The sequence below is a fragment of the Salarias fasciatus genome, chromosome 16 (genome assembly GCF_902148845.1).
Source record: "Salarias fasciatus chromosome 16, fSalaFa1.1, whole genome shotgun sequence".
Lineage (NCBI taxonomy): Eukaryota > Metazoa > Chordata > Actinopteri > Blenniiformes > Blenniidae > Salarias > Salarias fasciatus.
Window position 1 is genome coordinate 23,977,683 of NC_043760.1, and position 26,651 is coordinate 24,004,333.

General features: G+C 43.2%; 3 protein-coding genes across 8 annotated transcripts; all 3 read right to left on the reverse strand.

Moving 5' to 3' along the window:
- Window positions 1-5,370: 5,370 nt before the first annotated feature.
- Window positions 5,371-11,289, reverse strand: LOC115402701 (trichohyalin-like). The gene has a single exon (XM_030111225.1). The coding sequence runs from the start codon at window positions 11,287-11,289 to the stop codon at window positions 5,371-5,373; it is 5,919 nt and encodes a 1,972-aa protein (XP_029967085.1).
- A 1,599-nt stretch (window positions 11,290-12,888) lies between these two features.
- On the reverse strand, window positions 12,889-17,287 carry prkra (protein kinase, interferon-inducible double stranded RNA dependent activator). 2 transcript variants are annotated; one of them, XM_030111888.1, is made up of 8 exons: window positions 17,097-17,287; window positions 16,160-16,335; window positions 15,825-15,906; window positions 15,238-15,316; window positions 14,905-15,022; window positions 14,727-14,821; window positions 14,489-14,651; window positions 12,889-14,184 (listed from the first exon to the last, which is right to left on the reverse strand). In XM_030111888.1, the coding sequence occupies exons 1-8, from the start codon at window positions 17,141-17,143 to the stop codon at window positions 14,027-14,029; spliced, it is 918 nt and encodes a 305-aa protein (XP_029967748.1). In that variant the 5' UTR covers window positions 17,144-17,287; the 3' UTR covers window positions 12,889-14,026. The 2 variants fall into 2 exon arrangements, with proteins under 2 accessions (XP_029967748.1, XP_029967747.1); XM_030111887.1 differs by having other exon boundaries at window positions 14,489-14,821.
- A 772-nt stretch (window positions 17,288-18,059) lies between these two features.
- casp10 (caspase 10, apoptosis-related cysteine peptidase) lies at window positions 18,060-25,622 on the reverse strand. 5 transcript variants are annotated; one of them, XM_030111404.1, is made up of 12 exons: window positions 23,506-23,670; window positions 23,331-23,406; window positions 21,628-21,912; window positions 21,317-21,422; window positions 21,113-21,248; window positions 20,945-21,018; window positions 20,793-20,835; window positions 20,372-20,464; window positions 20,152-20,213; window positions 19,647-19,761; window positions 19,053-19,551; window positions 18,060-18,713 (listed from the first exon to the last, which is right to left on the reverse strand). In XM_030111404.1, the coding sequence occupies exons 3-12, from the start codon at window positions 21,906-21,908 to the stop codon at window positions 18,533-18,535; spliced, it is 1,590 nt and encodes a 529-aa protein (XP_029967264.1). In that variant the 5' UTR covers window positions 21,909-21,912; window positions 23,331-23,406; window positions 23,506-23,670; the 3' UTR covers window positions 18,060-18,532. The 5 variants fall into 5 exon arrangements, with proteins under 5 accessions (XP_029967264.1, XP_029967261.1, XP_029967262.1 ...); XM_030111401.1 differs by lacking the exons at window positions 23,331-23,406; window positions 23,506-23,670 and adding an exon at window positions 25,423-25,622; XM_030111402.1 differs by lacking the exons at window positions 23,331-23,406; window positions 23,506-23,670 and adding an exon at window positions 25,423-25,621 and having other exon boundaries at window positions 20,152-20,210.
- Between the last annotated feature and the right edge of the window lie 1,029 nt (window positions 25,623-26,651).

Consider the following 26,651-nt stretch of genomic DNA (forward strand, 5'->3'; position numbering starts at 1 on the left):
GAAGACTTCTGCTTCTGTGTTCTTGTAATACTCAACACAACAGCTTCACCATCAGCAGAGATGCAGGTCACCATTTAACTTCTGTTAATCTGACTGAACTTCATATAAATACTATGAATTCCTTTTTTTTTTTAATGGAATCAAGAAGGGTCTTCATCAACAGTGTTGGTGTTCAATTATCTCAATTTATATTAACTTTAAAATAAGCACAATAAACTAAAGAGTTAATGAGTGAACGAATGTTAAAACATTCAACTCCACTCCATATATGTATGTACAGCTCTGCAGAGGTAAAAAAATAAAATATTTACACTTTGAAATGTATAATAATTATAACTTGAGCTTGATATAGGAGATTTGTTTGAGGTTTATAAACTTTAGGTTAACTTTGAGCTGAAGCTCTCCCTGTTTAACTGTAAATGGAGATGATTTATTAATACTTATGTATGGTTTCATCAGTCTATACTCTTGATTAATAAATACACTCTGATATTACTCCATTGATCCACGTCCAGCTCCACTTTCAATTCTGGACAAAGAAATGTAATAATCACTTTATCAGAAGCTGTACTGAAATTCTGTTTCCAGATAAACCAGATAGGAACAATATGCTACTCAAACTTAATCAAAGATCGATGTAGAAACTGGGAACAAACGTATTGAACCTTTACTGTACTCATTTCAAAACCATGAAGAGTATTAATCTCTCCAAAGAATGGCTCAGAATACGTCTTGAGATCAGTAACAACATCTGCAGCCTCTGTGCCACTGACGCTGCAACAACGGTCTTCTCAGGTACTCAACTGTGGTCTGGTTTTTAAAAAGGGATTAAATTCAAAATCAATTCATTTCTGAGTCAGATTACAGAGAATATAACTTTTGGACTGACTGCAGAACAAAAGTGATGAGTCGGGCAGTTATGTAATTCTATGCTGAGCCAAGTTTTTCATTCATCTGAATCAGATTTTAACGTTAAAAAATGATCAAAACTATTCAGGCACAGACCAAAGTTATAAAAGAGAATATTTAGAGGTATAAACCTGATGAATGATGGTTTTTATATAGATTGTTAGATTATTAAATTATGTAGATAGAACACACTTGGTCCAGAATTTTTTTCCAGGCATTGAATTTCAGCATCAGTCTTTCTCAAATTTGTAACTTTTTATCGAAACTTTTTAGTTTTGCATACTACTCTTAGCTTTTTTTTTTTGGTAAACTTTGGAATATTTTTTTAACTCTTTATTTAGTTTTGTTTACATAGATACAACAGGAACAAAAAATAAATAAATAACGTAAAGTAATATTAAAGGGGGCTTTCAAATTCTCGGAATGAAAAGAATTGTTTGCGAGGGCCATAGCAATAACCTACAGTCTCCTTCAAATTTACATTTTCTAACTACATCCAACCAGGTTTTTAGTGCTTCAGAGACAGTAAAGTTGTCGTCTTCCTGGTGTCTGTAACACTTGTCTCCTAGCCTGGACTGAGGTAAGTTTCTGCCCTGGGTGAACTCTATTTTCTTCCATTTGGCATAATATTCTGGAGAGCACCAACATAACATGTATTTCAACTGAGCAGCATAAAAGTATTCTCTTAAATTAGGCAATGCAAGCCCCCCCTTTGTTTCTCTAGTTAGACTGTTTTGAATCTGACTCTGAGCCTTTTGCCACCACAAATTAATCGTGATATTTGCTTATCCCATGCCGTAAATTGGGAGTCTGGGATTCAAACTGGTAAAGATAAGAATAGATACAGCAGTCTGGGTAGTATATTCCATTTTATTGCCTCACTTCTTGAGCTAAAATCTAAAGTGATTGATAACCATTTTGAGAGGCCTATCTGTGTGGTGTCGTTAATTTTATTCTAATTTATTTCAGTTTACTTAGGTTTTGTGTAATAAAGACTCCAAGGTATTTTGTACTTTGCAAGTCCCATTTTAATTTATATTTCTGTGTGATGAAGCTGCTCTGTGTGTAGTTCACACAGAGGATCTGTGTTTTATTTATGTCAAGTTTGTAACTGGATTGAAATCTTTCAAGAATTTGACTTAGAGATCCGGCACCGGGCGGGGCGACAGCACAGCAACGCTGACGCGCTGCCCCGGCGTCCCTGTATGGCGGCTGAATGCCGCTACTGCCAGCGGCAGGAGGAGCGGGGTCCCAAAGTCCAGAGCGTGGCTGTGGTGAGTATCCCCCACGGTCTCTCTCTGTCTTCTGCTGAGTTGCAGGATTACCAGGCGGGTGACGAGACGCTGGGCCAGCTCCAGAGTGGCTGGAGGTGGGGCAGCGGCCAGAGCGGTCCGGGGTGTCCGGATGTGCGCCCGAGGTGAAGGCCTACTGTTCCCAGTGGGGCGACATCGAAATCCATGATGGCCTGCTCTACCACTGGTGGCAGGCACTGGGCCGGGGCCATGACATCCTGCAACCGCTGATCCCACGGGCACTCCGCTCTCAAGTCCTGGGGGTGGTCTATGGCGCAGTAGGGGCCGGGCACTACGGCACCGCCAAGACTCTACACCGACTAAGCGCCCGTTTCAACTGTCCAGGCTGCCGGCAAGACGTCGAGATCCACGTCCACTGCTGCAACATCTGACCTGCTCAAAAGGGGTCGATCCAACGTTCCCATGTGCCGCTGCAGCGGTACCTGGTGGGAACCGCGTCGGGGTGGACATCCTGGGTCCGTTCCCCATCATCGACTCTGGGAACCACTACGTCTTGGTGGCCAAGGACCACTTTACGAAGTGAAGTACCGGAGGAACTGCACACCGACAAGGGCGGAACTTCGAGAGCCAAGTCTTCGCGGAGCTCTGCAGACGGCTGGGGATGACAAAGATCCAGACAATGCCATTGCATCCCGAGAGCGACGGGCTGGTGGAGCGGTTCAACCGGACCCTGGCCACCCAGCTCCCCATCCTCACCAGCCACCACCAGCGCGACTGGGACCGCCATCTGCCCCTGGTCCTGTGGTTGTATGGCTACGCGGTACAAGAATCCAGTCAGTGCATGCCGGCCGCACTGATGTTCGACCGGGAGCTGAGAACACCGGTGGACCTGGCGTTCAGTTCCCCTCCAGAGCCGGAGGTTGCTGGGGGACCTGAATTTGCCAACTTCCAACGGTTGAGAGAGCACCTGCGGGTGGTGTACGATTTCACCCATAAAGCCCAGGAGGACGCCGGGCTAAAACAGAAACGGGCCTGTGACACTCAGTGTCGGGGGCAGCCCCTCACCCCAGGACAAAGGGTGTGGGTCTACTGCCCCGTGTGAAAGAAGGGCCTGTCGTCTAAGCTCTCCACACACTGGTGCAGATCAGCCGCGGTGATGGAGCAGCTCACTGATGCCGTTTGGCAGGTCAGAATGACCGACCGCAGGCAACTGGTGGTTATACACCATGACCGGCGCTCCCCTTACCGGCCTTTGGCTCCACGGGAGGGGGGAGAAGCCGGCGAAGACAGAACTGTGACTGCTAATGCAGAGCCCCGGTGAGGACCGGCGCCGGAGGGTCCACGTCGCTCTTTGCGCTGCCATCGGCGGCCTGGACATTTGGTCCCGTACTGTTTGTGGCTGCAGGGTTTTGGGGAAGTGTAAACCCCTTGGGTGGGGGTTATGTAGCGGCCTTGGGGGCCGCCGGCGGTTCACTGCCCCAACTGACTGTGCCTTGGGGGCCGAAAGGCATTATGGGGGGGTATTGTTTGGGTTGTTTCAGGCCACTTTTCTGGGGTTATTTGTGTTTCCTTTATTATTGGTTATGTTCAGTATTTGTGTTCTTCTGTGCCGTTGCCACTGTCTGTTATTTTCTGTTATGTTGTGTTAGACTCTGTCTTTTGGGGGTTGCCAGTAGCCTCGTAAACCAGCCCCGCCCACTCCAAATCCATATTTGGATTTTGGAGCTCGGCAATAAAAAGGGAATGCGACTCGGCCATGAAATTGCTGAGCCAATCAGCGTTGCCGCTTTTTGTTTTCCAATTTTTTTTTGGCGAATTCCGGTGGCTAAACTGGAAGTGACGCCATCACTGCGTGTATCAGAGGTTACAGATATAAACTTTAACCATCGTCTGAATGCTGCAATAAGTAACTTTATAGCTGAAATACCAAATATTACAACAATAAAGCAAGAGCAAGAGTCTGTGCCTGGTGAGTTTCTAACAGGAAAAGACGTTTTCGTGTGTCATCGCGTGTCGAGAAGCTAGCGCTAAAGAGCTAAAGCTAACCCTTAGAGAAGCTACACATTTTGATGCCATATTTGTTTTGAAGTGCTGATTGGCTGAAGTGCGCTGTCAGTCAAAGGAGTAGTCGACGCCCCCTGAACGTAGTTTGTATTGGGTTGTCTCCAGACTGAGCCCAGCTGCAAAATCCAAATGTGGATGTGGAGTGGGCGGAGCTGGTTCACGAGGCTGGGTTGCCTGGGGAGTCATACTCGACCTGTGAGCCGCAATATAGTGAGGTCCAGAGTGCTTCATTGCTGTGCCAATAAAAGCCCTGGTGTGTTGAAACTCAAATCCTCCCGTCATTCCGCTTCAAGTCGCCGCTCCAGCCTCACAATACCTTCCACAGTTGCCTTATTGTTTAGAATTCCTAAATTCAATCTCCATACAGTCTTTTTGTTTATGTTGTCCAGGTTTATGGTTAAATAGATTGCATTACGGTCCGATACGTTTGCAGTATGGTACATTACTTCACGCTGTGTCTGTCTGTAGCATTCATCAGAAAGTAATCGAGTCAGGAGTGTACCTTGTGAGTTGCTGAGTAATGTGTAAAGTCCCTCTCTAGTAGATGGAGGTCCCTCCACACATCAAACAGCCTGGATTCCTTGACATATTCAGGCTTTTGTTCAAGTTGTATTTGTATCTTCTAGTACTTGTTGTTCGATATTATAGTTTAAAATAATGTTCCAATCACCTGCACATATTATGATTCCCTCACTCACTGATTCAATTTGGTAAAAAACAAATTTTAGAAATATTTTGTCACTCTCTGGCGGCACGTAAATGTTAATTAGAGAGACCAAAACACTGTCTATCCTTCCTTTGACAATCACATATCTACCCTCTCTGTTGGTTTCCTCTTTGATTAATTTGAAATTAACAGAATTAGGAAGCAATCCTTCTCCTACTGTTCTTACATGAGATGAAAAAAGAGTTCACCGAGCCCTGTTTTTAAACTTTTAATGTTCTTTTTATGATAAATGTGTTTCTTGCAGGAACACTACACTTGGTTTAGCCTTTTTTTCAGTTTTGCTGTAACCTTGCTTCGCTTTGTGGGGTTACCGAAACCATTCACATTTTAAGATATCATATTATGTGTCACACTCATTTAAAATAAAGAAGAGGAATCAGCTCATTTCCGGTCAGCTGGGGTTGGTGCTCTGTTTCTTTAGGGGCCAGAGAATAAAATCTGACAATAAAGTCTTTTGAAATTCTCCTTCCTGGCTTTTTCCAACTCCACAGCTTTCTGAAGAGCTCTGTTTGCTCTCTTTAACATCTTCGCCTCGTTTTTCAGCTGGGCCACCTCAATATTGAGATTGTTGATTTGCTCTTTCATGGCTTCTGTCTCCTCCAGCCTCATCATTTCCATGTGAGACTGTGACGTTGTCTCATTCCTGCTGGATCTCCTGTCTCGATGTCCATCGTGACAACTTTGCTGAAGTCCTTCGAATTTCTCTTTCAGGGCTTTGACCTTGTTTCGAGATTCTTGCAGATCCTTTCTTCTCTCTATCATCTGACCCTTTTCTTTCAGTGGGGCCACCTCACCGTTCAGATCAGAGGTTTCCTCATTCAGAGCCTCTTGCTTTGCTTGTAGCTCTGGAATTTGTGTTTCAAATTGGAATTTGCTCTGATCCAAACTGGATTGGTGTTTCTGAAGCTCATCCTGAGAACTTGAATGAAGTCCTTTGAATTTCTCTTCTGGGGCTTCTTCCTTGTCTTGAGCTTCCTGCAGCTCTTTTTCTTCAACACTCTCAGTTGTAAAGTTGGAGAACAAAATCTCAGAATAAAGTCTTTTGAAATTCTCCTTCTTTGCCTTTTCCAACTCCACAGCTTTCTGAAGAGCTTCTTTTGTTCTCTTTAACATCTTCGCCTCGTTTTTCAGCTGGGCCACCTCAGTATTGAGATTGTTGATTTGCTCTTTCATGGCTTCTGTCTCCTCCAGCCTCATCATTTCCGTATGAGACTGTGACGTTGTCTCATTCCTGCTGGATCTCCTGTCTCGAGGTCCATCGTGAGAACTTTGCTGAAGTCCTTCGAATTTCTCTTTTAGGGCTTTGACCTTGTTTCGAGATTCTTGCGGATCCTTTCTTCTCTCTGTCATCTGACTCTTTTCTTTCAGTGGGGCCACCTCACCGTTCAGATCAGAGCTTTCCTCATTCAGAGCCTCTCGCTTTGCTTGTAGCTCTGGAATTTGTGTTTCAAATTGGAATTTGCTCTGACCCAAACTGGATTGGTGCTTCTGAAGCTCCTGAGAACTTGAATCAAGTCCCTGGAATTTCTCCTTTAGGGTCTTTACTTTCCCGTGAGCTTCCTGCAGACTTTTGTCTGTTACCCCTATGGTCTGCCCCTCTACTTCCATCTGGGCCACCTCAGCTTTCGGTCCAATGTTTTTGTTATTCGTATCCACTCTGTCCTCTTCTTGCTTAAAAAGTTGCATTTCACACTGTAAATCTCTCTGGTGCCCACTGCATTGCCTCTTTTGAAGCTCATCCTGAGAACTCTGAAGAAGTCCTTCGGATTTCTCTTCTCGGGCTTCTTCCTTGTCTTGGGCTTCCTGCTGGAGTTGCTGCTCTTTTTCTTCGAAGATCTTGGGACGAAAGTTGGAGAACAAAATCTCAGAATAAAGTCTTTTGAAATTCTCCTTCTTGGCCTTTTCCATCTCTACAGCTTCCTGAAGAGCTTTGTTTGTTCTCTTTAACATCTTTGCCTCATTTTTCAGCTGGGCCACCTCAGTATTGAGATTATTGATTTGCTCTTTCATGGCCTTTGTCTCCTCCAGCTTCATCATTTCCATGTGAGACTGTGACGTTGTCTTATTTCTGCTGGATCTCCTGTCTCGATGTCCATCGTGACAACTTTGCTGAAGTCCTTCGAATTTCTCTTTTAGGGCTTTGACCTTGTTTCGAGATTCTTGCAGATCCTTTCTTCTGTCTGTCATCTGACTCTTTTCTTTCAGAGGGGCCACCTCACCGTTCAGATCAGAGCTTTCCTCATTCAGAGCTTCTCGCTTTGCTTGTAGCTCTGGAATTTGTGTTTCAAATTGGAATTTGCTCTGATCCAAACTGGATTGGTGTTTCTGAAGCTCATCCTGAGAACTTGAATCAAGTCCCTGGAATTTCTCCTTTAGGGTCTTTACTTTCCCGTGAGCTTCCTGCAGACTTTTGTCTGTTACCCCTATGGTCTGCCCCTCTTCTTCCATCTGGGCCACCTCAGCTTTCATGGCTTCTGTCTCCTCCAGCTTCATCATTTCCATGTGAGACTGTGACGTTGTCTCATTCCTGCTGGATCGCCAGTCTCGATATCCATCGTGAGAACTTTGCTGAAGTCCTTCGAATTTCTCTTTTAGGGCTTTGACCTTGTTTCGAGATTCTTGCAGATCCTTTCTTCTCTCTGTCATCTGACTCTTTTCTTTCAGTGGGGCCACCTCACCGTTCAGATCAGACCTTTCCTCATTCAGAGCTTCTCGCTTTGCTTGTAGCTCTGGAATTTGTGTTTCAAATTGGAATTTGCTCTGATCCAAACTGGATTGGTGCTTCTGAAACTCATCCTGAGAACTTGAATGAAGTCCTTGGAATTTCTCCTTCAGGGTCTTTACTTTCCCGTGAGCTTCCTGCAGACTTTTATCTGTTCCCACTATCTTCTGCCCCTCTTCCTCCATCTGGGCCACCTCAGCTTTCGGTCCAATGTTTTTGTTATTCGTATCCACTCTGTCCTCTTCTTGCTTAAAAAGTTGCATTTCACACTGTAAATCTCTCTGGTGCCCACTGCATTGCCTCTTTTGAAGTTCATCCTGAGAACTCTGAAGAAGTACTTTGAATTTCTCTTCTGGGGCTTCTTCCTTGTCTTGAGCTTCCTGCAGCTCTTTTTCTTCAACACTCTCAGTTATAAAGTTGGAGAACAAAATCTCAGAATAAAGTCTTTTGAAATTCTCCTTCTTGGCCTTTTCCATCTCTACAGCTTCCTGAAGAGCTTTGTTTGTTCTCTTTAACATCTTCGCCTCATTTTTTAGCTGGGCCACCTCAGTATTGAGATTGTTGATTTGCTCTTTCATGGCTTCTGTCTCCTCCAGCCTCATCATTTCCGTATGAGACTGTGACGTTGTCTTATTCCTGCTGGATCTCCTGTCTCGATGTCCATCGTGACAACTTTGCTGAAGTCCTTCGAATTTCTCTTTTAGGGCTTTGACCGTGTTTCGAGATTCTTGCAGATCCTTTCTTCTCTCTGTCATCTGCCCCCCTTCTTTCAGAGGGGCCACCTCACCGTTCAGATCAGAGCTTTCCTCATTCAGAGCTTCTCGCTTTGCTTGTAGCTCTGGAATTTGTGTTTCAAATTGGAATTTGCTCTGATCCAAACTGGATTGGTGTTTCTGAAGCTCATCCTGAGAACTTGAATCAAGTCCCTGGAACTTCTCCTTTAGGGTCTTTACTTTCCCGTGAGCTTCCTGCAGACTTTTGTCTGTTACCCCTATGGTCTGCCCCTCTTCTTCCATCTGGGCCACCTCAGCTTTCATGGCTTCTGTCTCCTCCAGCTTCATCATTTCCATGTGAGACTGTGACGTTGTCTCATTCCTGCTGGATCGCCAGTCTCGATGTCCATCGTGAGAACTTTGCTGAAGTCCTTCGAATTTCTCTTTTAGGGCTTTGACCTTGTTTCGAGATTCTTGCAGATCCTTTCTTCTCTCTGTCATCTGACCCCCTTCTTTCAGTGGGGCCACCTCACCGTTCAGATCAGACCTTTCCTCATTCAGAGCCTCTCGCTTTGCTTGTAGCTCTGGAATTTGTGTTTCAAATTGGAATTTGCTCTGATCCAAACTGGATTGGTGCTTCTGAAACTCATCCTGAGAACTTGAATGAAATCCTTGGAATTTCTCCTTTAGGGTCTTTACTTTCCCGTGAGCTTCCTGCAGACTTTTGTCTGTTACCCCTATGGTCTGCCCCTCTACTTCCATCTGGGCCACCTCAGCTTTCAGTCCAATGTTTTTGTTATTCGTATCCACTCTGTCCTCTTCTTGCTTAAAAAGTTGCATTTCACACTGTAAATCTCTCTGGTGCCCACTGCATTGCCTCTTTTGAAGCTCATCCTGAGAACTCTGAAGAAGTCCTTCGGATTTCTCTTCTGGGGCTTCTTCCTTTTCTTTAGCTTCCTGCTGGAGTTGCTGCTCTTTTTCTTCGAAGATCTTGGGACTAAAGATGGAGAACAAAATCTCAGAATAAAGTCTTTTGAAATTCTCCTTCTTGGCCTTTTCCATCTCTACAGCTTCCTGAAGAGCTTTGTTTGTTCTCTTTAACATCTTTGCCTCATTTTTCAGCTGGGCCACCTCAGTATTGAGATTGTTGATTTGCTCTTTCATGGCCTTTGTCTCCTTCAGCTTCATCATTTCCATGTGAGACTGTGACGTTGTCTCATTCCTGCTGGATCTCCTGTCTCGATGTCCATCGTAAGAACTTTGCTGAAGTCCTTCGAATTTCTCTTTTAGGGCTTTGACCTTGTTTCGAGATTCTTGCGGATCCTTTCTTCTGTCTGTCATCTGCCCCCCTTCTTTCAGTGGGGCCACCTCACCGTTCAGATCAGAGCTTTCCTCATTCAGAGCTTCTCGCTTTGCTTGTAGCTCTGGAATTTGTGTTTCAAATTGGAATTTGCTCTGATCCAAACTGGATTGGTGTTTCTGAAGCTCATCCTGAGAACTTGAATCAAGTCCCGGGAACTTCTCCTTTAGGGTCTTTACTTTCCCGTGAGCTTCCTGCAGACTTTTGTCTGTTACCCCTATGGTCTGCCCCTCTTCTTCCATCTGGGCCACCTCAGCTTTCATGGCTTCTGTCTCCTCCAGCCTCATCATTTCCATGTGAGACTGTGACGTTGTCTCATTCCTGCTGGATCGCCAGTCTCGATGTCCATCGTGAGAACTTTGCTGAAGTCCTTCGAATTTCTCTTTTAGGGCGTTGACCTTATTTTGAGATTCTTGCGGATCCTTTCTTCTCTCTGTCATCTGACTCTTTTCTTTCAGTGGGGCCACCTCACCGTTCAGATCAGAGCTTTCCTCATTCAGAGCCTCTTGCTTTGTTTGTAGCTCTGGAATTTGTGTTTCAAATTGGAATTTGCTCTGATCCAAACTGGATTGGTGCTTCTGAAGCTCATCCTGAGAACTTGAATGAAGTCCTTGGAATTTCTCTTTTAGGGTCTTTACTTTCCCGTGAGCTTCCTGCAGACTTTTGTCTGTTACCCCTATGGTCTGCCCCTCTTCTTCCATCTCGGCCACCTTAGCTTTCAGTCCAATGTTTTTGTTATTCGTATCCACTCTGTCCTCTTCTTGTTTAAAAAGTTGAATTTCACACTGTAAATCTCTCTGGTGCCCACTGCATTGCCTCTTTTGAAGCTCATCCTGAGAACTCTGAAGAAGTCCTTCGGATTTCTCTTCTCGGGCTTCTTCCTTTTCTTTAGCTTCCTGCTGGAGTTGCTGCTCTTTTTCTTCGAAGATCATGGGACTAAAGTTGGAGAACAAAATCTCAGAATAAAGTCTTTTGAAATTCTCCTTCTTTGCCTTTTCCATCCCTACAGCTTCCTGAAGAGCTTTGTTTGTTCTCTTTAACATCTTTGCCTCGTTTTTCAGCTGGGCCACCTCAGTATTGAGATTGTTGATTTGCTCTTTCATGGCTTCTGTCTCCTCCAGCCTCATCATTTCCATGTGAGACTGTGACGTTGTCTCATTCTTGCTGGATCGCCAGTCTCGAGGTCCATCGTGAGAACTTTGCTGAAGTCCTTCAAATTTCTCGTTTTGGGCTTTGACATTGTTTTGAGATTCTTGCAGCTCCTTTCTTCTCTCTGCCATCTGACTCTTTTCTTTCAGTGGGGCCACCTCACCGTTCAGATCAGAGCGTTCCTCATTCAGAGCTTCTCGCTTTGCTTGTAGCTCTGGAATTTGTGTTTCAAATTGGAATTTGCTCTGATCCAAACTGGATTGGTGTTTCTGAAGCTCATCCTGAGAACTTGAATCAAGTCCCTGGAATTTCTCCTTTAGGGTCTTTACTTTCCCGTGAGCTTCCTGCAGACTTTTGTCTGTTACCCCTATGGTCTGCCCCTCTACTTCCATCTGGGCCACCTCAGCTTTCGGTCCAATGTTTTTGTTATTCGTATCCACTCTGTCCTCTTCTTGCTTAAAAAGTTGCATTTCACACTGTAAATCTCTCTGGTGCCCACTGCATTGCCTCTTTTGAAGCTCATCCTGAGAACTCTGAAGAAGTCCTTCGAAATTCTCCTCTGGGGCTTCTTCCTTTTCTTTAGCTTCCTGCAGCTCTTTTTCTTCGACACTCTCAGATATAAAGTTAGAGAATAAAATCTCAGAATAAAGTCTTTTGAAGTTCTCCTTCTTGGCCTTTTCCAGCTTTACAGCTTCCTGCAGACTTTTGTTAGTTCTCTTTAACATCTTCGCCTCGTTTTTCAGCTGGGCCACCTCAGTATTGAGATTGTTGATTTGCTCTTTCATGGCTTCTGTCTCCTCCAGCTTCAGATCAGAGCTTTCCTCATTCAGAGCCTCTCGCTTCGTTTGTAGCTCTGGAATTTGTGTTTCAAATTGGAATTTGCTCTGATCCAAACTGGACTGGTGGTTCTGAAACTTACCCTGAGAACTTGAATGAGGTCCTTCGAATTTCTTCTTTAGGGCATTTACTTTCCCGTGAAAACTTTGAAAAAATCCATTGAATTTCTTTGTTTGGGCTTTTTTCTTCTTTTCCTCTTGCTGCAGACTTTCACTTTTTCGCTCTGTCGCCTGCAGCTCTTCTGTCGGCAGGAAATATTCATCCTTAAGCGTGCTGTATTGCTTGTTGGCAAATTCTCTCTCCTCTTGTCGTCCTAATATGACTCTTTGAAAATCTAACTTCATCTCCTCCCAGGCAGACTGCTTCAACAGGAGTTCATGTTGGGTGTTCTGATAAAGTCTTTTCCATTTCTCTATGATATTCTCCTGTAGTAACGCAGATTTGGCATCCTGTAAATCATCTATCAGTTTCAGTGCCTCCTCTGAACGCCCTATCCCTGTCTCAGAGCATGGAGTGTGCTCAGCATTAAGTGACATTTCTGACTGGTTCGACATCATGTTTTCAGATGCTGAATTAAAGCTTGTGTTAATCTCTGCTTCTCGCTGTGTTATACTACTCGTCCTCTAACACCGTGTACCGACTGGCAGTCTGTGTGTTTCTCTGAAGGAAATCAGAACTAGAATGTACAATTCCAGAGGAAATTTTGGCTTTGTGTCAGCAAGAACCCCTGTGTTGCTTTCATGTGGCAGATTAAAGCAGTCCAGAGTGGCATGTTGGAGGCACAACTCTACTGTTGCCATGGCAACCGGAGTGGCTTTGCTCTCCATGCTTGAAGGCTCATCATTGAAATGAATGGACGCATCTTTCCACACTTGCCAGGCCTGAATGGACGATCCTACAGACATGAAATCTTCACAATACATTCATGAAAGGCTTGTTAGTCAGAAAGTGAAATAAAATTTATGAATTTCCATTCTCGGTTTTCTACAGACGACATTTCTTCAACCATGCGCAATGCATTACAAACTGCTGATTCCATTCGTTTCCATGGCAACAGAGCAGCTGCAGACACTGTCATGGCTGACCTCAGCTCAGAGCTCACAGTGAACATGGAGTTTTACAAACACACACACACACACACACACACACACACACACACACACACACACACACACACACACACACACACACACACACACACACACACACAGGGCTCTGTGTGATGACTGCTGCATCTTGAATGGTCAGCCCTCATGAGAGGCGTCTCGGTTTCCTCTCCTGAAGGGGAAGCAGCGGTCGGTCTCCTCGTTCTGTCAGACTGTGTGACCGGTAACAGAGAACACTCCGGAGCGCTCACACCGAGGCTTTATTCTCTGCGGTCATACACACACTGATGTTCTCCACCAGAGTTTAAACAGCACAAGAGTGTGACTGCATTAATAGTATTGACATACGGACGAAAATATAGTAGCAGAGCAAGGTGAGATTTTATCTCGTCAGCGTCGGCTGGATACGTAGCAGATTGCACACTGACAGACGGAGTGGAAGCAGGGAAAGAGGAGGGTGGGTATTTAAAGCATACTGCAAAGCAAGCCATCGTAACAACAGACGAAAACATTCCTTTTCTCTCACACACTGTCAGAAAGAAACCACACTGAATAAAAAAAAGAAAAAAAAAAGTATTTACATCAGGGGAACTGAAATCATTCAGAAATAAAGAAACTTTTCCAGCAAAGCGGCACTCTGTGGAGTTTCGCTCAGTCACATTCGCCACTGCTTCCCTCACATCTTCTTGAAATATATTGAATAAAATGACATGATGACAAACTGGAACAGGGGTCCTCAAATACAAATCTTGAAGGTCCACATTTTGTTTTTTATATACAATGGGTCCGGGCTTCAGCGCCCTGTGGGAACGGGGGGGGGGGCATACCGAGGGGTGCCGAGCAGTGCGGTGCGACGGAGCGCGCCGCAGAGCGGCGATTACACTACACGCAGAGCGGGGCGGCGCCGAACGGTGCTCAGACGGAACATGAGCGTATAAAGAAAGATTTTTTTTTCCATACATTTGCCATGGGTCCGCAGCGAGGTGTGCCCCGGTCCGGTCGTGGACCGCAGTCCGCTAATTGAGGAACCCGGAACTAGAATCACGAATACAAAGGCAGTTGGGAGGCGACGGCCCTCCAGGAGTCCTGGAGCTCTTCCTGTTTGGTTGGAGACTTGCATGGTTCCAAAAATATAGTTTGACCTCAGATCACTGGAAGACCTCGTGGAGTCGATGCGGAAGGTGACTTATTGGCCGGCGGCCATGATTTTGACATACTGGAGGGCGCTGTGCGCGGCGTCGTTGTGCGCGTTGCTGCAGGAGATGCCGGTGCCGTGGCACACGGTGACGGGGGAGGTGGAGAGCTCGGCCAGGCACTGGTACTGTCCGTTCACCGTCAGCTCGTCTACAAAAACAGTCACAATACCCAGGGTGGTTAGTTTCTGGGCTTTTAACAGATTCTCTGACGTGAACCTGCTCTGAGAAATAATATTTATAATCAACATGTTCTGAAAACTGAGTGACCCATTGATTGTTCTGACGAGGGTCAAAGGTCAGTCCGGCACCCTGATTATGTCATATGTGTGTTCAGGATTGAGCAGTGGTGTAATACATGTTATTTTTTTTTTCACTGATTTGTGAACTTGCTGGCTAAAAGCTCGAATTAAAAGTCGGTACTTGGAAGTACAAGAAATGTGTGGTTGTTTTACCGATATCAAAGTACGTGACCTCGAACCCTTGCTCTTTGGAAAGCTCCAGCATCATCTGGATGTAGTCTGTGTTGGGGATGCTCAGCGGGTTTCTTCTGAGCAGAGAGATTTTCTCTGCCGTCGAGTTTCTGATGTTCTCAAACCGCACGCTCGGTGTCGGCGTCTGAAAAACACAAACACTTTTGAAATGTCGTGGCCGTCCACCGAGGTCATGGATGGAGAGGGATGTCTGACGCACCCACGTGATTTCAGAGCAGCCCGACAGACTCTGAAGCTTCGCCAGCATTTTCTCTGCCGACGCCTTTTTCGCAGATTTTTTTGAATTGGCCACAGCTGTTAAAAAGGGGAGCAGAGCATGAAGAGCACCGCCGCCATCAAGATCACTTCATACTGTTTTAAATCGAACAGGCTCACACCCTTTTCTGACAGCGTCTCTACGCGACAGGTGACCGTGAACTCTCTCTGGTGTGGTGGACCGACCTCCCTCAACACCGAGTACTCAGGGAGACGCCAGCCTCTCTGCAACGCTAACTCCTGAAATGAAACCGCACCGAGAACAGGGTGAAAAAAAACCTCTGCAGATGGCACAGTACAAACTCTATTGCTCTTTCCTGGGGCTGATTACTGAATAGAAGTGATTTCAAGTAAATATATTCTCAGTCTTGGGTTTACTACTGAAATTTAAGCCCCAAAAAAGACTGAAATGTCATTACATATTTGCAAACATCACTCCAACACACACAGCATACCTGCAGTATGCCTACTGAGTTGAGGTGGCTGTTTGTTTCTGGAGCGGTGCCGTTACTGTCAGACTTCACGGGAACGTTCCTGTAGGGGGACAGAGTGAAGCTCGTCAGAGCAGCAGAACGACAGCAGATCAGTGTCAGCTGCAGAACGGGATGCAGCTTGATTTGAGTGTAGGGCTGAAAAACAAGACGAAGAGACCCAACCCCCACAAAGTGTATGAGGTTAAAAGGTTTGAAATGCTCATAGGTGTGTATGACCTGGCCTTCTTCCATAATTAACAACATCTCTTGGTAAAAAAACAAAAAAAAAAACAAAAAAAGCAATATTATCTGTATTTCAGTATCTTTCTATCTCTGCTCCTTGATAAAAAAAACTTTCAGCGTGAACTCTGCCCTTTGCTCAGTTACTTCCTCCTCCACTGCAGCTTCTATTTGGATAAAGTGTTGAAGATGAAGGACTGATGAATGTAACTTATTTAAAAATAATAATGCAACTCCACTGCATGTTGCATGACTCAGATCATTACCTAAATGAGGTGACACAATAATGCGACCTGATCAAATCAGTTGATTGTTGAAGGGCTACTTACACTATTCCAGGATCAATGTTGAGCATGTGCAGAGCCGCCTCTGCAGCCATGTGCTTAGCAGCCTTTTTACTGGAACCTTGACCTGAAACAAAACACAGTTTGAGAAGCGACAGAAGGAGAAGTAGATCATCAACAAATCTCTTCAACACCGGTAGAAAAACAGCAATTAATTTGAAGTGTTTAAATAAATAAAAATAAACCAAACAGGGAAAAGTCTGATATAATATTTGTGTCTGACAGAGAAGCAGAAGCGATAAATGTCACTGGCTGAAGTACTCCTTGTTAGATGATCAGTATCTGGGGTTGGTCTGGAGCAAGAGACGACCACATCGTACCTCTGCAGCTGACCTCTCCGATCGAAACGCTGAAGATGAAGCTGGGATGGTGAGCCATCCCTTCGGCCTTTTCCATCACGTACACCGGCAGATTTCCGCTTTTAGTCCCATATTCATGCAGAATTTGTATCGGCGTCTTCCCAGGGCTGGTCTTCTGCGAGTCAAGTGCATCGATTCTGCGTGTGTACAACAATCAATGGAATCAAATTTGCATAGTGCATTGTTACTTTCACACAGAAAACTGACAAAATGACATGAAGCTAGTGGCAGGAAAAAAATAAACAAAAACTATAATGACACAGACTAAAACAAGCAACAAATTAGCATCCAAAACCCATTTTGTTGTCCAATTTATCGATGTCATGAATGACACATCACAAACTTTTTCAAGTTTATAGTTGTTCTAAAATCATTTTTCCTTCAGATTACTGTGTTTATCATATTTAAACGGGCCTTTTTTTGTAACATTCTGAAATATACATAATTTTTCAGTTTTCTCTTCCAATTGCACAGAATACAGACGAATATGCATCCTAAATGTCAGGGTTTATTTGAATCTCTTTTTCATCTTTTATCCATCTATTTCAAGCTATCCACCGAACCTGAATAGCAATTGCAATAAATAACTGGAGAAATTGTGGCGTTGTAAACATATGTTTACTATTTTTAAATATTAAGTTTGTTAGCTATGCTGTTTTTATTGTCATGAACTTGGAGATAAAAAACATCATAATTTGCCAGACAGTAAACAATAAACATGCTGCTCAAATCTAATTAAAAGTCATTTCTATGGACATCTTAGGAGTCATTCTAACAACACAAGACATCTTTCGTTTTATTCGGCGTTGAATCCGATCCCAGAATGAAACTGATGTTGAATCTTCATGAAGTGAAAGTGATGCTGTGAATATGAAGCAGTCATATTTACAAGGTTTACCTCGTTTCGGCGCTAACTGCTGGGCTTTGCTGTCCCTCCTGAGACATGTTTACAAGTGACAGTCCTGCTCCGGCTGATTAGATAATTTATTGTTGAGCAAAGTGAAATAAAATCGCTCAAAGACTTTGATATATATATTTTTAGGGGAGCACAGCAGATATAAGGAGGAAGGTGGAGAAGATAACCTTCTGAACGCCATATCAACATCCGGGTCACCGTCGCTCCGCTGTTTACTGCACTGTACTGTCTATGACGACCGCCCCCTGCTGGTCACAGAGGAGACTTGCGTATGGCGGAAGCCATATTGGACCGGGCAAACTTAACGTTTTGGATACACAAATAAATCTTTTCATTTCATCTGCTTCATTTTATGTTCACAAATTCGAATTCACACAAAATATCAATTTAATGTCGACATTTAGTCCTTTGTAGAGCACATACTGAAAGATGTTTAAGGTATATTTATTTATATAGCAGATGCACAATGCTGTACAGGGAAAGGAAATACTGTAAAACAAAGGGATTAACAAGAGCATAAAAAGATGGATTGAGTAAGGCATTATTAAGATAAAGGTAATAAAATAATTACAATCTTCTGTTTAACAGAAAACCTGACCAAATAAGAAAAAACAGTGTTTAAAGCCTGATTCACAGGAAGTGTGTCCGCAGTCCTCAGGTGTTCAGGAAGTTTGTTCCACAGGTGAAAAGCATAGGTACTAAAAGCTGCTTCATCTTATTTACTCTTGACACTGGGAAGACTAAGTATTGTAATATTCTACAAGTAAATCTGAGGTGTATTTAGGCACATGACAACTGAAAGTTTAGATGAGGAGTCAATCCTGTGACCCACAGCCAGTGCAGAGCTTTCAGCTTTGGTGTATTGTGCTCCACCCTCGCTGTGTTGGTGAGGACTCTGGCTTTCAATATTGAAATTACATCAAAGGGAAAACCAGAGACAGAAAGTGCAAAAAATATTCTTTTATTTTTTTGATGGATAGTTGAAAAGCTACACAGAAAAAAAATAACAAAAGCTTTTTTTTTACTTCATGCTGTGAGATCAATAAAGTCTATTCTATCTAGCTATCATAGCTCAATAAAATTTATCTGCTGTACAAAAAAACACAGATAATTTGTGAAAAGTGAATGTAGCTATGATTGAAATGCCTAAGCCTAAGCCTAGCCTAAACTCATTGTTTATCATGTTAATAAATGCAACAAACTTCTTTAAATCATGTAAACCTGTAATTTTGTGTGAGAAAAAAGTGAGAAAAAGGGCTGAATCTTGGTATGACGTCCTATAAAATATATACATGTACATTTGTTTAAATTTACACAGATTAACGGAAGTATTATTGCATCTTTCAGTGACAATGCATGGTCAATAACATAAAAGAACATTAAAAATTTACAAAGATGAAGAGCGTGTTTCATGAGGCTCAGTCTTTCAGCAGGTGCGCTGTCTTCAGGCTGGGAGGAGGAGCAGTGGGGACTGGAAAGATCACTCTCTTCCTGAGAGAGAAAGCTGGTTGTGGCATCTGTTTTCTCCTCCCAGAGGGATCGCTCTTCTGGCTGACGTCTGCATTCACTTTCGTAAGAATAGTGACAATGTCACTTCCTCTGAAAGAAGGAAAAAAGAGTGAGCTCTTTGACGTCTTTCATTGAATCAAATGATTAACTCAATAAATGTACATGCCATTTATCACATACGTAAGTACAGATAATGAAAGTATTCAAAATATTAATTTGTCTAATATTTAATTCAAAACAACAAAATAAAAATAGACGTTTTTGTTGTTTTGTTTGCAATAAATCAGATTCTCTGAAGGAGATATAAATAGGACGATGCTGTGCACCAACAAGAAATAAAAGCCGATTTCTAAAAGAAACAGGAGAGATCAGACTAGTGTTTCTGTATTTATATGAAAAGTTTAAAGCAGAACATTTTGCTTGACTAACCTGGGCACCATCTGGACAAGGTTTTGGCACAAGGATCGAATAAACCAGGAGCCAGTGTCCGTCTGTCTGAAGGAGACAAACGAGGGAACGGTGGACATCCCCAGCAGGAAATCTGCCCCGGCTGGGATGGACTCAACGATTCTCACAGCGTCAGATTCGATGGGACTGAGCGCAGGGCCGTCAGCCTGGATGAACACGGCGCTCTGCGGCTCGGAGCCCTGGCAGGCCTGAATGAAAAACATCTTGGGCTTGTCTGCCAAAGAGCGACACTTTAATCCGTCGAAAGGGTCCGTGAGTTCATTGATCTTGACCGCCTTGTCGTCCACGCCGTACACGCTTCCCTCCACGCCGTGGCTGAGAACGCAGCACACCAGGCAGTCCATCTGACTATGGTCTCTTATGCTGAGCGCTTGGAACACCGACAGCATTTTATTCCTGTCACAGTCTTTGTGTATCTCCATCTCAAAGCCCAGCCACTGGAACACGGCGGACAGGTTTTCTGAAAAAGAAAAAGACAAACATCCACACTAAGAGCCGAGCCGTGAAATGTGAATCTGGAGTTCTCTGCCATTTTCAGCAACAAGTGAACCTCACCTTGATCAATCATGGTTCCCCGACGGAAATTCCCCCTGGATTCCATGAAGTCGTAGTTGTTCACGATCAAACAGACGCCTCTCTTTGCTGAAGTCATGGGATACGCTCTCAAACCCTGCAGACAGAAATCCACCACAGAGGAATTACTAAAGAAAAGATATTCTGCAAAGGTGAACGAAATCAAACTTTGGCAGCAAAATGCTGTTAATAGCATCTCATAATCTTCCTTAATGTGATTCCTGTAGTATTGTTTTTATACAAAAATAGTTTTAATTGTAGCTTAGAACAACTTAAACAGTGTAACAGTAGTTGTGCTTTTAAGTACAAATTTTCAGGACTGTTTCCACCATGAGATGAAACATGACCTAAAGTCTGTCAATATTCAAATTTCCTTATGAAATTAAATGTTTAAATCCAGCACATAAGGGATTAAAATACTAGTCTTTTTTGGTCCTCTCTGTTTTTTTTTTTTAATAAAAGAAATCTATGATAATAAACCACACACCTCTGTGTCTTCAGGACTTTCTTTTCCGTGAGCTGGAAGCTTTTTCGACGTGTCACCTCCTGCTATGAGACAGATGATCACAGGGCACAACGCCAATCGTTTCAGACCAAAAGGAAAAAGAAAAAAAAAACACATTTATTAGAATTAAAAAAAACAAAACACTTGACAACCAATGTCATCATAAACGTTGGACTGATGATGTTTATGAGGTTTTAATGACCTGTTTGCTGGTTTGCAGATTTTTCTGTCTCAGTCGATAAAACACCAAATCCATATGTCAGAATCTCACATTCATCCTTCGCCTTAACGAAATCTAAGAGAGTGTTGACAGAAAATGAATGAAAACATATTACTGACACTTTATACTCTTTAATAGGACACTCAAGAAAATATTTGGAGATCAAAAATTGTGTATAAATTAACACCAATACGTATGATTTACAAAAAAATTCATTTTTAGAAACATTTTTAACACAAAATTCACCATTTAGAAGAAAAAGAAAAAACACCAAATTGGAAAATTGACTATATGGAGTGCTGTAAAAGAACAACATGCAAATATCACTTTACATAAGCATGTGCCACATACAGTATGGAGACTGAAGAGGTTGCAGTGGCAGATAGGGCTTAAATAAGTTTACCTTTTGCATCAAAAGATCCAGTTTTTACCAAAGATGGGGTTACCTGGAAAAAAAATACTTTACTTAAAAGCATCAGCGATGTGTGGAGTGCCACACTGTGAGGGGACAGTAGAAACCTTTCACTGCAGCTCAGGTGTGTTCAAAGCATGTACCTGGTGTGGAGCTTTAGGATCAGTCAGTGACCTCGGGCGACCCTCCTCTTGAGCTATTATGTTGGTTAAAGGTGCTGTGGAAAGAAAAAAACACATATATTAAGTATTGTTCCTCCTCCAGCACCTCAACTCCTGCTTGGACCGGCTGTCCTCTGACAAGCCACTCACCCGGCAGCGCTTTGAAATCCTGGATTTTTCTTTTCAACACGGGACACACCGCCTCAATGATGGTCTCCAGTTCCTTCAGGTCAGTGTTACCTAGCAGGTCCATTTGCTCCATCTGCAGGAAGACTTCCAGCGTGGTCTGAAAAATGATGCCCTGTTAGCGACACAGTTTAAACCACAGAAGAGTTTGACGCTTACTTTACTCACCACATTTTCTGCCAGTTTTTTACGCGGCAGCTTCTCGTACAACAGAAACTTGATGTCTTTCAAGTTCTCCTCAGTTATTTGCTCTGACAGTTCATAAAGCAGCTTCCTGAAGACAGAAAATTGAAAGGAGATGTTTAACCTTTGCAGTAAATCTGCGTTATCCTTACAGATGATGAATGATGTCGCCTTCATCACGGACATACTGCAGAGATCACTCGCAAGTTTTCGTTTCATAGTAGATGTCAATATAGTATTTTTAATTTTATTTATTTATCCTTGTATTTATTTGATATATACTAGATGCCCCTTACCTGTAGGGAGAAATGGTGATCCTGGCGGTACGACCTTGATTGGGGAGCCTGAGGTTACGGACCAGATGACGACGCTGGATAATGCTGAGGAGCTCCCTCAGCAGCTGAGGATCCTCCGGGGACAGGAGGTTCCGATCCATCAGGCGACGGAAGAGGTCGCTGGCCGACTCCACTGAGCCAGGGTTTTGATTCAGGACATCAGTGCAGAGGAACACCAGGGATTTCACCTCCTCTGCCCGCAGGGCATTTCCTATATCCAGTAGTTGCTGTTGGAAATCCATTTCCCTGCAGTCAGAGCAAAATATGACAATGACTGTGAAATCTGATGTACAGAAATTCAAATCAGACAGTACTAACATGGGAGCTTTGGTGAAAGTTCTTTCAGGCAGGTCATTAATGTTAGCACTGAATAAAACACGAAATCCTTGTATCTGTCACTGTCTGAGGTCAGGGACCTTTCTCCAGGAGCCACAGTTGCGATCTGATGGCTATACGACTTAAAACTCATTCCCTCCCATTTCTGATCCACCTCTCTGCCAGTAGGCCGAGCCTTCGTGCCTGTGGGAACTTGAAAGAAATGAAAGACTTGAAATAATAACAAAAAAAGACAGACCATGGCAAAATCTTAAAATCTGAGACAGATGTACCAAAAAACAAAAAACGACAAACAGGAAACACAAATGTCACCTTTAAAGATTCTTTTCTATAAGTTACGATAATTGAAAATAATTACCGCAGTGCAACCTTCCTGTGGGTTTTTTGTTCGATTCCCTGTGTTGCTCTGTTCCCTTTCATTTCATTTCACAGAGTGTCGCTCTCGCAACCTGCTCTCTCCGGGTTTTTAATGATACTGTAAAGGAAAGTAAACTGTGCCTTCCGAGAAACAGACCTGCTCATGTGTTACAGCGAATCTGTTACTTGAATTAGCATGTTGTAACAGTGCAGTGTCACTGTGACACATTAGTATGGAGCGTGCCAGTGTGACTCAGTGCTGTCTAACAAGTTTCTGTAGTCAAGAAATGGAATATACACATTTCTTTGTTTGTTTATTTTTTATGTTGGGGGGGGTTCAGTTGACTCAATCATCTATCTTTCCATTACACTTCTCCGCAACATTTTCATAGTTCAGCTTCAAGATGCACTAGCGTCAGTGGGCTGGTGGGGTCAAGGGTCGTGCTGAGGGAGTCACGTAGCCTGTCAGTTGTGGGACTCCAACCTGCCCCCACTGCCCCTTTATCATTATATTAGTGCTGGCCTGGGCAACAATTAAATTTCTTAATCGCAATTAATTGCGTAATTTTTCTTAGATTAATCGCGATTAATCACATTATGTGCAAAATACAAAAAATTAATTCAAAACTACTCTGTAATGATCATCCTGCTCCCAGCCAGGGATAGGGATTTTTTTTGCAAGAATTCTGCAAGAAGCACAATTTTAAAATAATAATTTTACAATTAATCGATTATGATTTATAATAACTTAAAATATCAGGTCTTTAACAAGATTACACCCCCCCTCGCGCGCGCGCGCGCGCGCGCGCACACACACACACACACACACACACACACACACACACACAGCCAAGAGCAGAGCAAATGAAAACTGAAAGTTTGTTAAGAGCCACACTTCCTCAAACTTCATTCTGTTTCAGACAAAGAAGACAGGATACACTGAGTCAAGCCGAATTGTGCCTCATACTTACCTTTATTAAGCCAGATTGTGTGTTGAAGGGAAATTTACTTCATTTTGCCTGTTTTCAGCGCCTGAAGAACGCCCAGCTGGTAAAAACGTCGCGCCGCCAAAACACGCGATTTAAGTTTCACTTTCGTTTTTTGTCATATTTGCGCTTCGTATTTCAGTTTGTGCCTTATACCAACCTTTTTCTCGTGATTTTCCTGATAATTCGGCCGAGTTCAATATCGAAAATAATGAGGAATGGACAGTGTTTCACCGCAAAAAACGCCGTGGCCGTGTGTGGTTTTTTGACGCTCAGCTGGAGCGCGGTGTGTGTGTGTGTGTGTGTGTGTGTGTGTGTGTGTGTGTGTGTGTGTGCGTGCGTGCGTGCGTGCGTGTGTGTGTTGGGGGGGGGGTTGACGCCTGATAAAATGTTAAGGAAGCAGTGCCCAGCCCTACACACACACACACACACACACACACACACACACACACACACACACACACATATATATACATATATATATATATATATATATATATATATATATATATATATATATATATATATATATATATATATATATATATAAATAAATATTGGGACACTGGGAGCAGTAACCCCCAAGAGGACCCGAGCTTGAAGGAGACAGACAGGATACCGCTAGGGTGGCGAGAACACAATTTTATTTTTTTATATACAGGAAATTTTACTTGTGCCTGCCAACTGCTGCCGATAGTGTGTGAGCGTGTGTGTTTGTATAACTCATGGTATAACTCCATATTCACTGTCACTGAGCTGAGATTAGTCATGACAGAGTTAGCGGGTGTGTGTGTGTTGCCATGGAGACCAGCTGTGCCCAGCAGGTGTGTGTGTTGCCATGGAGACCAATGGTACCCAGCAGCCATGACGATGAATCAGCAGTTTTTCATCCAGTTTGTATGGTTTAAAGGTGCATTAAGGAGTTTTTCAACTTTAAAAATACTTATTTTCCACCATAAATATGATGTGTAGAATGTGCCCTGACATATTCATTGCAAGCAATTTGTATTTCTTGGGGAGAATTTGAGAGGAGGTGACGTAATGCATGCTCCCGCTTTGGTTTCGTTTTGTCCGCCATTACTCCGCCACTGAGCAACAACTGAATGGATCTTCCAGAAAGTAAGAAAAGACTGGCTTCCAGCACTGCCACAACTCCAGCACAGACCCCAGACAGGCACAAGAAACTTAAATTTTACTCAAGCCCTACTAAAAGAGCGAGGAGGGAGTTCCCCTCTTCTGTGCACGTACATGGACGCAAGCCACAGCTAAGCTGCAGTTACACCCAAGGCCTGCAGGGGGCGTTGCTTCGCATGAAACTTACAAACTCCTTAATGCACCTTTAAGAAAAGTCATTATTCAGAACTGAGAGGTGAAATTGAGTAGTTTTGTTTTTGTTTTTTTACCGTGAGCTTCAGAAGCCTTTCGAGGAAATATCCTGAAATTTTCATGTCTGTAGGATCATCCATATAGCCACAGCAAGGTTGTTAAAATGTGTGAACTTTTGGATTTGAGATTTAAGAAAATCTCTCTGCAAAATGCATTGGAGCAGGTGGGAGAAAATTCTGCACTGGAGAGAAAACTATTTGAGACAGAGAAGAAATAAGAAAGCATTGTGGGAGTCACAACAAAAATACCTATAATGTATAATTTGTGTAGATTGAACCAGACATGAGGCTGTGGGGATGAGAAAGGTTTTTTTTTTTTTTTAACAGAGTATTGCCACTCTCATCTGGAACACATGGGGGGGAAAAATGCCAGTTTTAGGCAATTTTCTCAGATATTTTTTGCCAGAACACCGAGAAAAGTCAGAGCACAGGATTCCCGGTGATGTGGTTTACTGATGCTGCTCCAAACTGTGCAGGACGAGTTTTCCGGCAAAGTTGTCGAGTCAGAAGAATTTTAATAATATTAAAATTAATCGAGGGCCTCGGATTGTAATCTTTGCGCCTTGCTTGGAGGCAGGCACAAAGAATTATAAACGTGTAATGGAGCATTTTTTACCTAAAGTAACGCTACTCTGTTTGTTTTGCTAGCCCTCGCCTTTCACCGCCCCCCGCTGTGTTTCGTGGATAAATACCTGTTTTTCACAGACGGTTCTCGGCTGAATCCCCTCGGCATCCTTCAGGTGAGAAACAGAATGTCCGGGAAGGAGAAAGTCAGCGTGAAAACCCCGCCAGAAAAACCACAGCGAGGTCTCCTCAAGTCCTCTTCCAGTTCATGTCAGAACATGTCCCGGGAGAAGCCAGAAAGCGTAAGAGAAACAGTCCGCGAGACTGAACCTGTGTGTGACATAAACGGCCTTATATGGAGGGAAACACACCTGTCTGACAGGCAGGCAGGCGGTCACGCGCACAATGCAGGAGTCATTAACCCGCTCGTGCACCGCGAGCCTGTGGCTTCCTCCTGTGAGTCAGATGTTTTTTGTTTTACTGTGTTTACTTCATGGAAATTGAACTGTTGTCTCGTCCAACTGCTGTAATAAAGGAATGACTCAAAGGAAATCATTGTTTAGACAAGATAAATGTTGGCCTCGATTCCAAAGCTGAAATTGAACTAAGTTGGAATTTGTTGAGATGGACTTAAGAGTTTTTTTTAATTATTATTTTTTTGTTGTATCTTTACTTCACTTTCTGCATATGTAGTAGTAGATGTAGTAGTAGATTTATATCCATTTATTACTGTGGAAACCTTGAACTCATAATCTCTATATATTTCAATGCAAAAACCTGAAACACCCCCCCCCCCCCCCCCACACACACACACACACACACACACACACACACAAACACACACACACACTCTTAAAAGTCATTACTTACTTGTATTAGGCCCTGCTTTCCTGCTTTAAGAGTGCGTTTTGGGTGTGCCCTTTACATGACAATGGTGCTTGAAGGCACAGAAAAGGTAACTTTTAGAAAATTTTAGGTTTATTAAGAGAGTCTCAAGTGAGTATGTTTGCATGTGTTTGTGTGTGTGGTTGTTTGATACATCCACCACCAAAAACAGGTTCAAGATACTGTAGTATTTGAGAGCTGTCTTGATGTCGAGACCACGTCTTGACTCTGTCTCAGGTTGGGTGATCTTAACTACAACACTACATGATGCCAAAAGACTCTGTGTATTAATAAAGTTAAACATTTATTTGTGCTTCAGTACATTTCAGAATATGTAACCACTTTCTTTAATTGAATAAGTACTTTTAAAGTTCAAATAGTCTGAATACAAAATGTCACAGTAAAATAAAGGTATTTTTAGAGCGCAAGAAAATGTTGTTACAAATTCCTTTAATATATTCAGTGGTGGCTC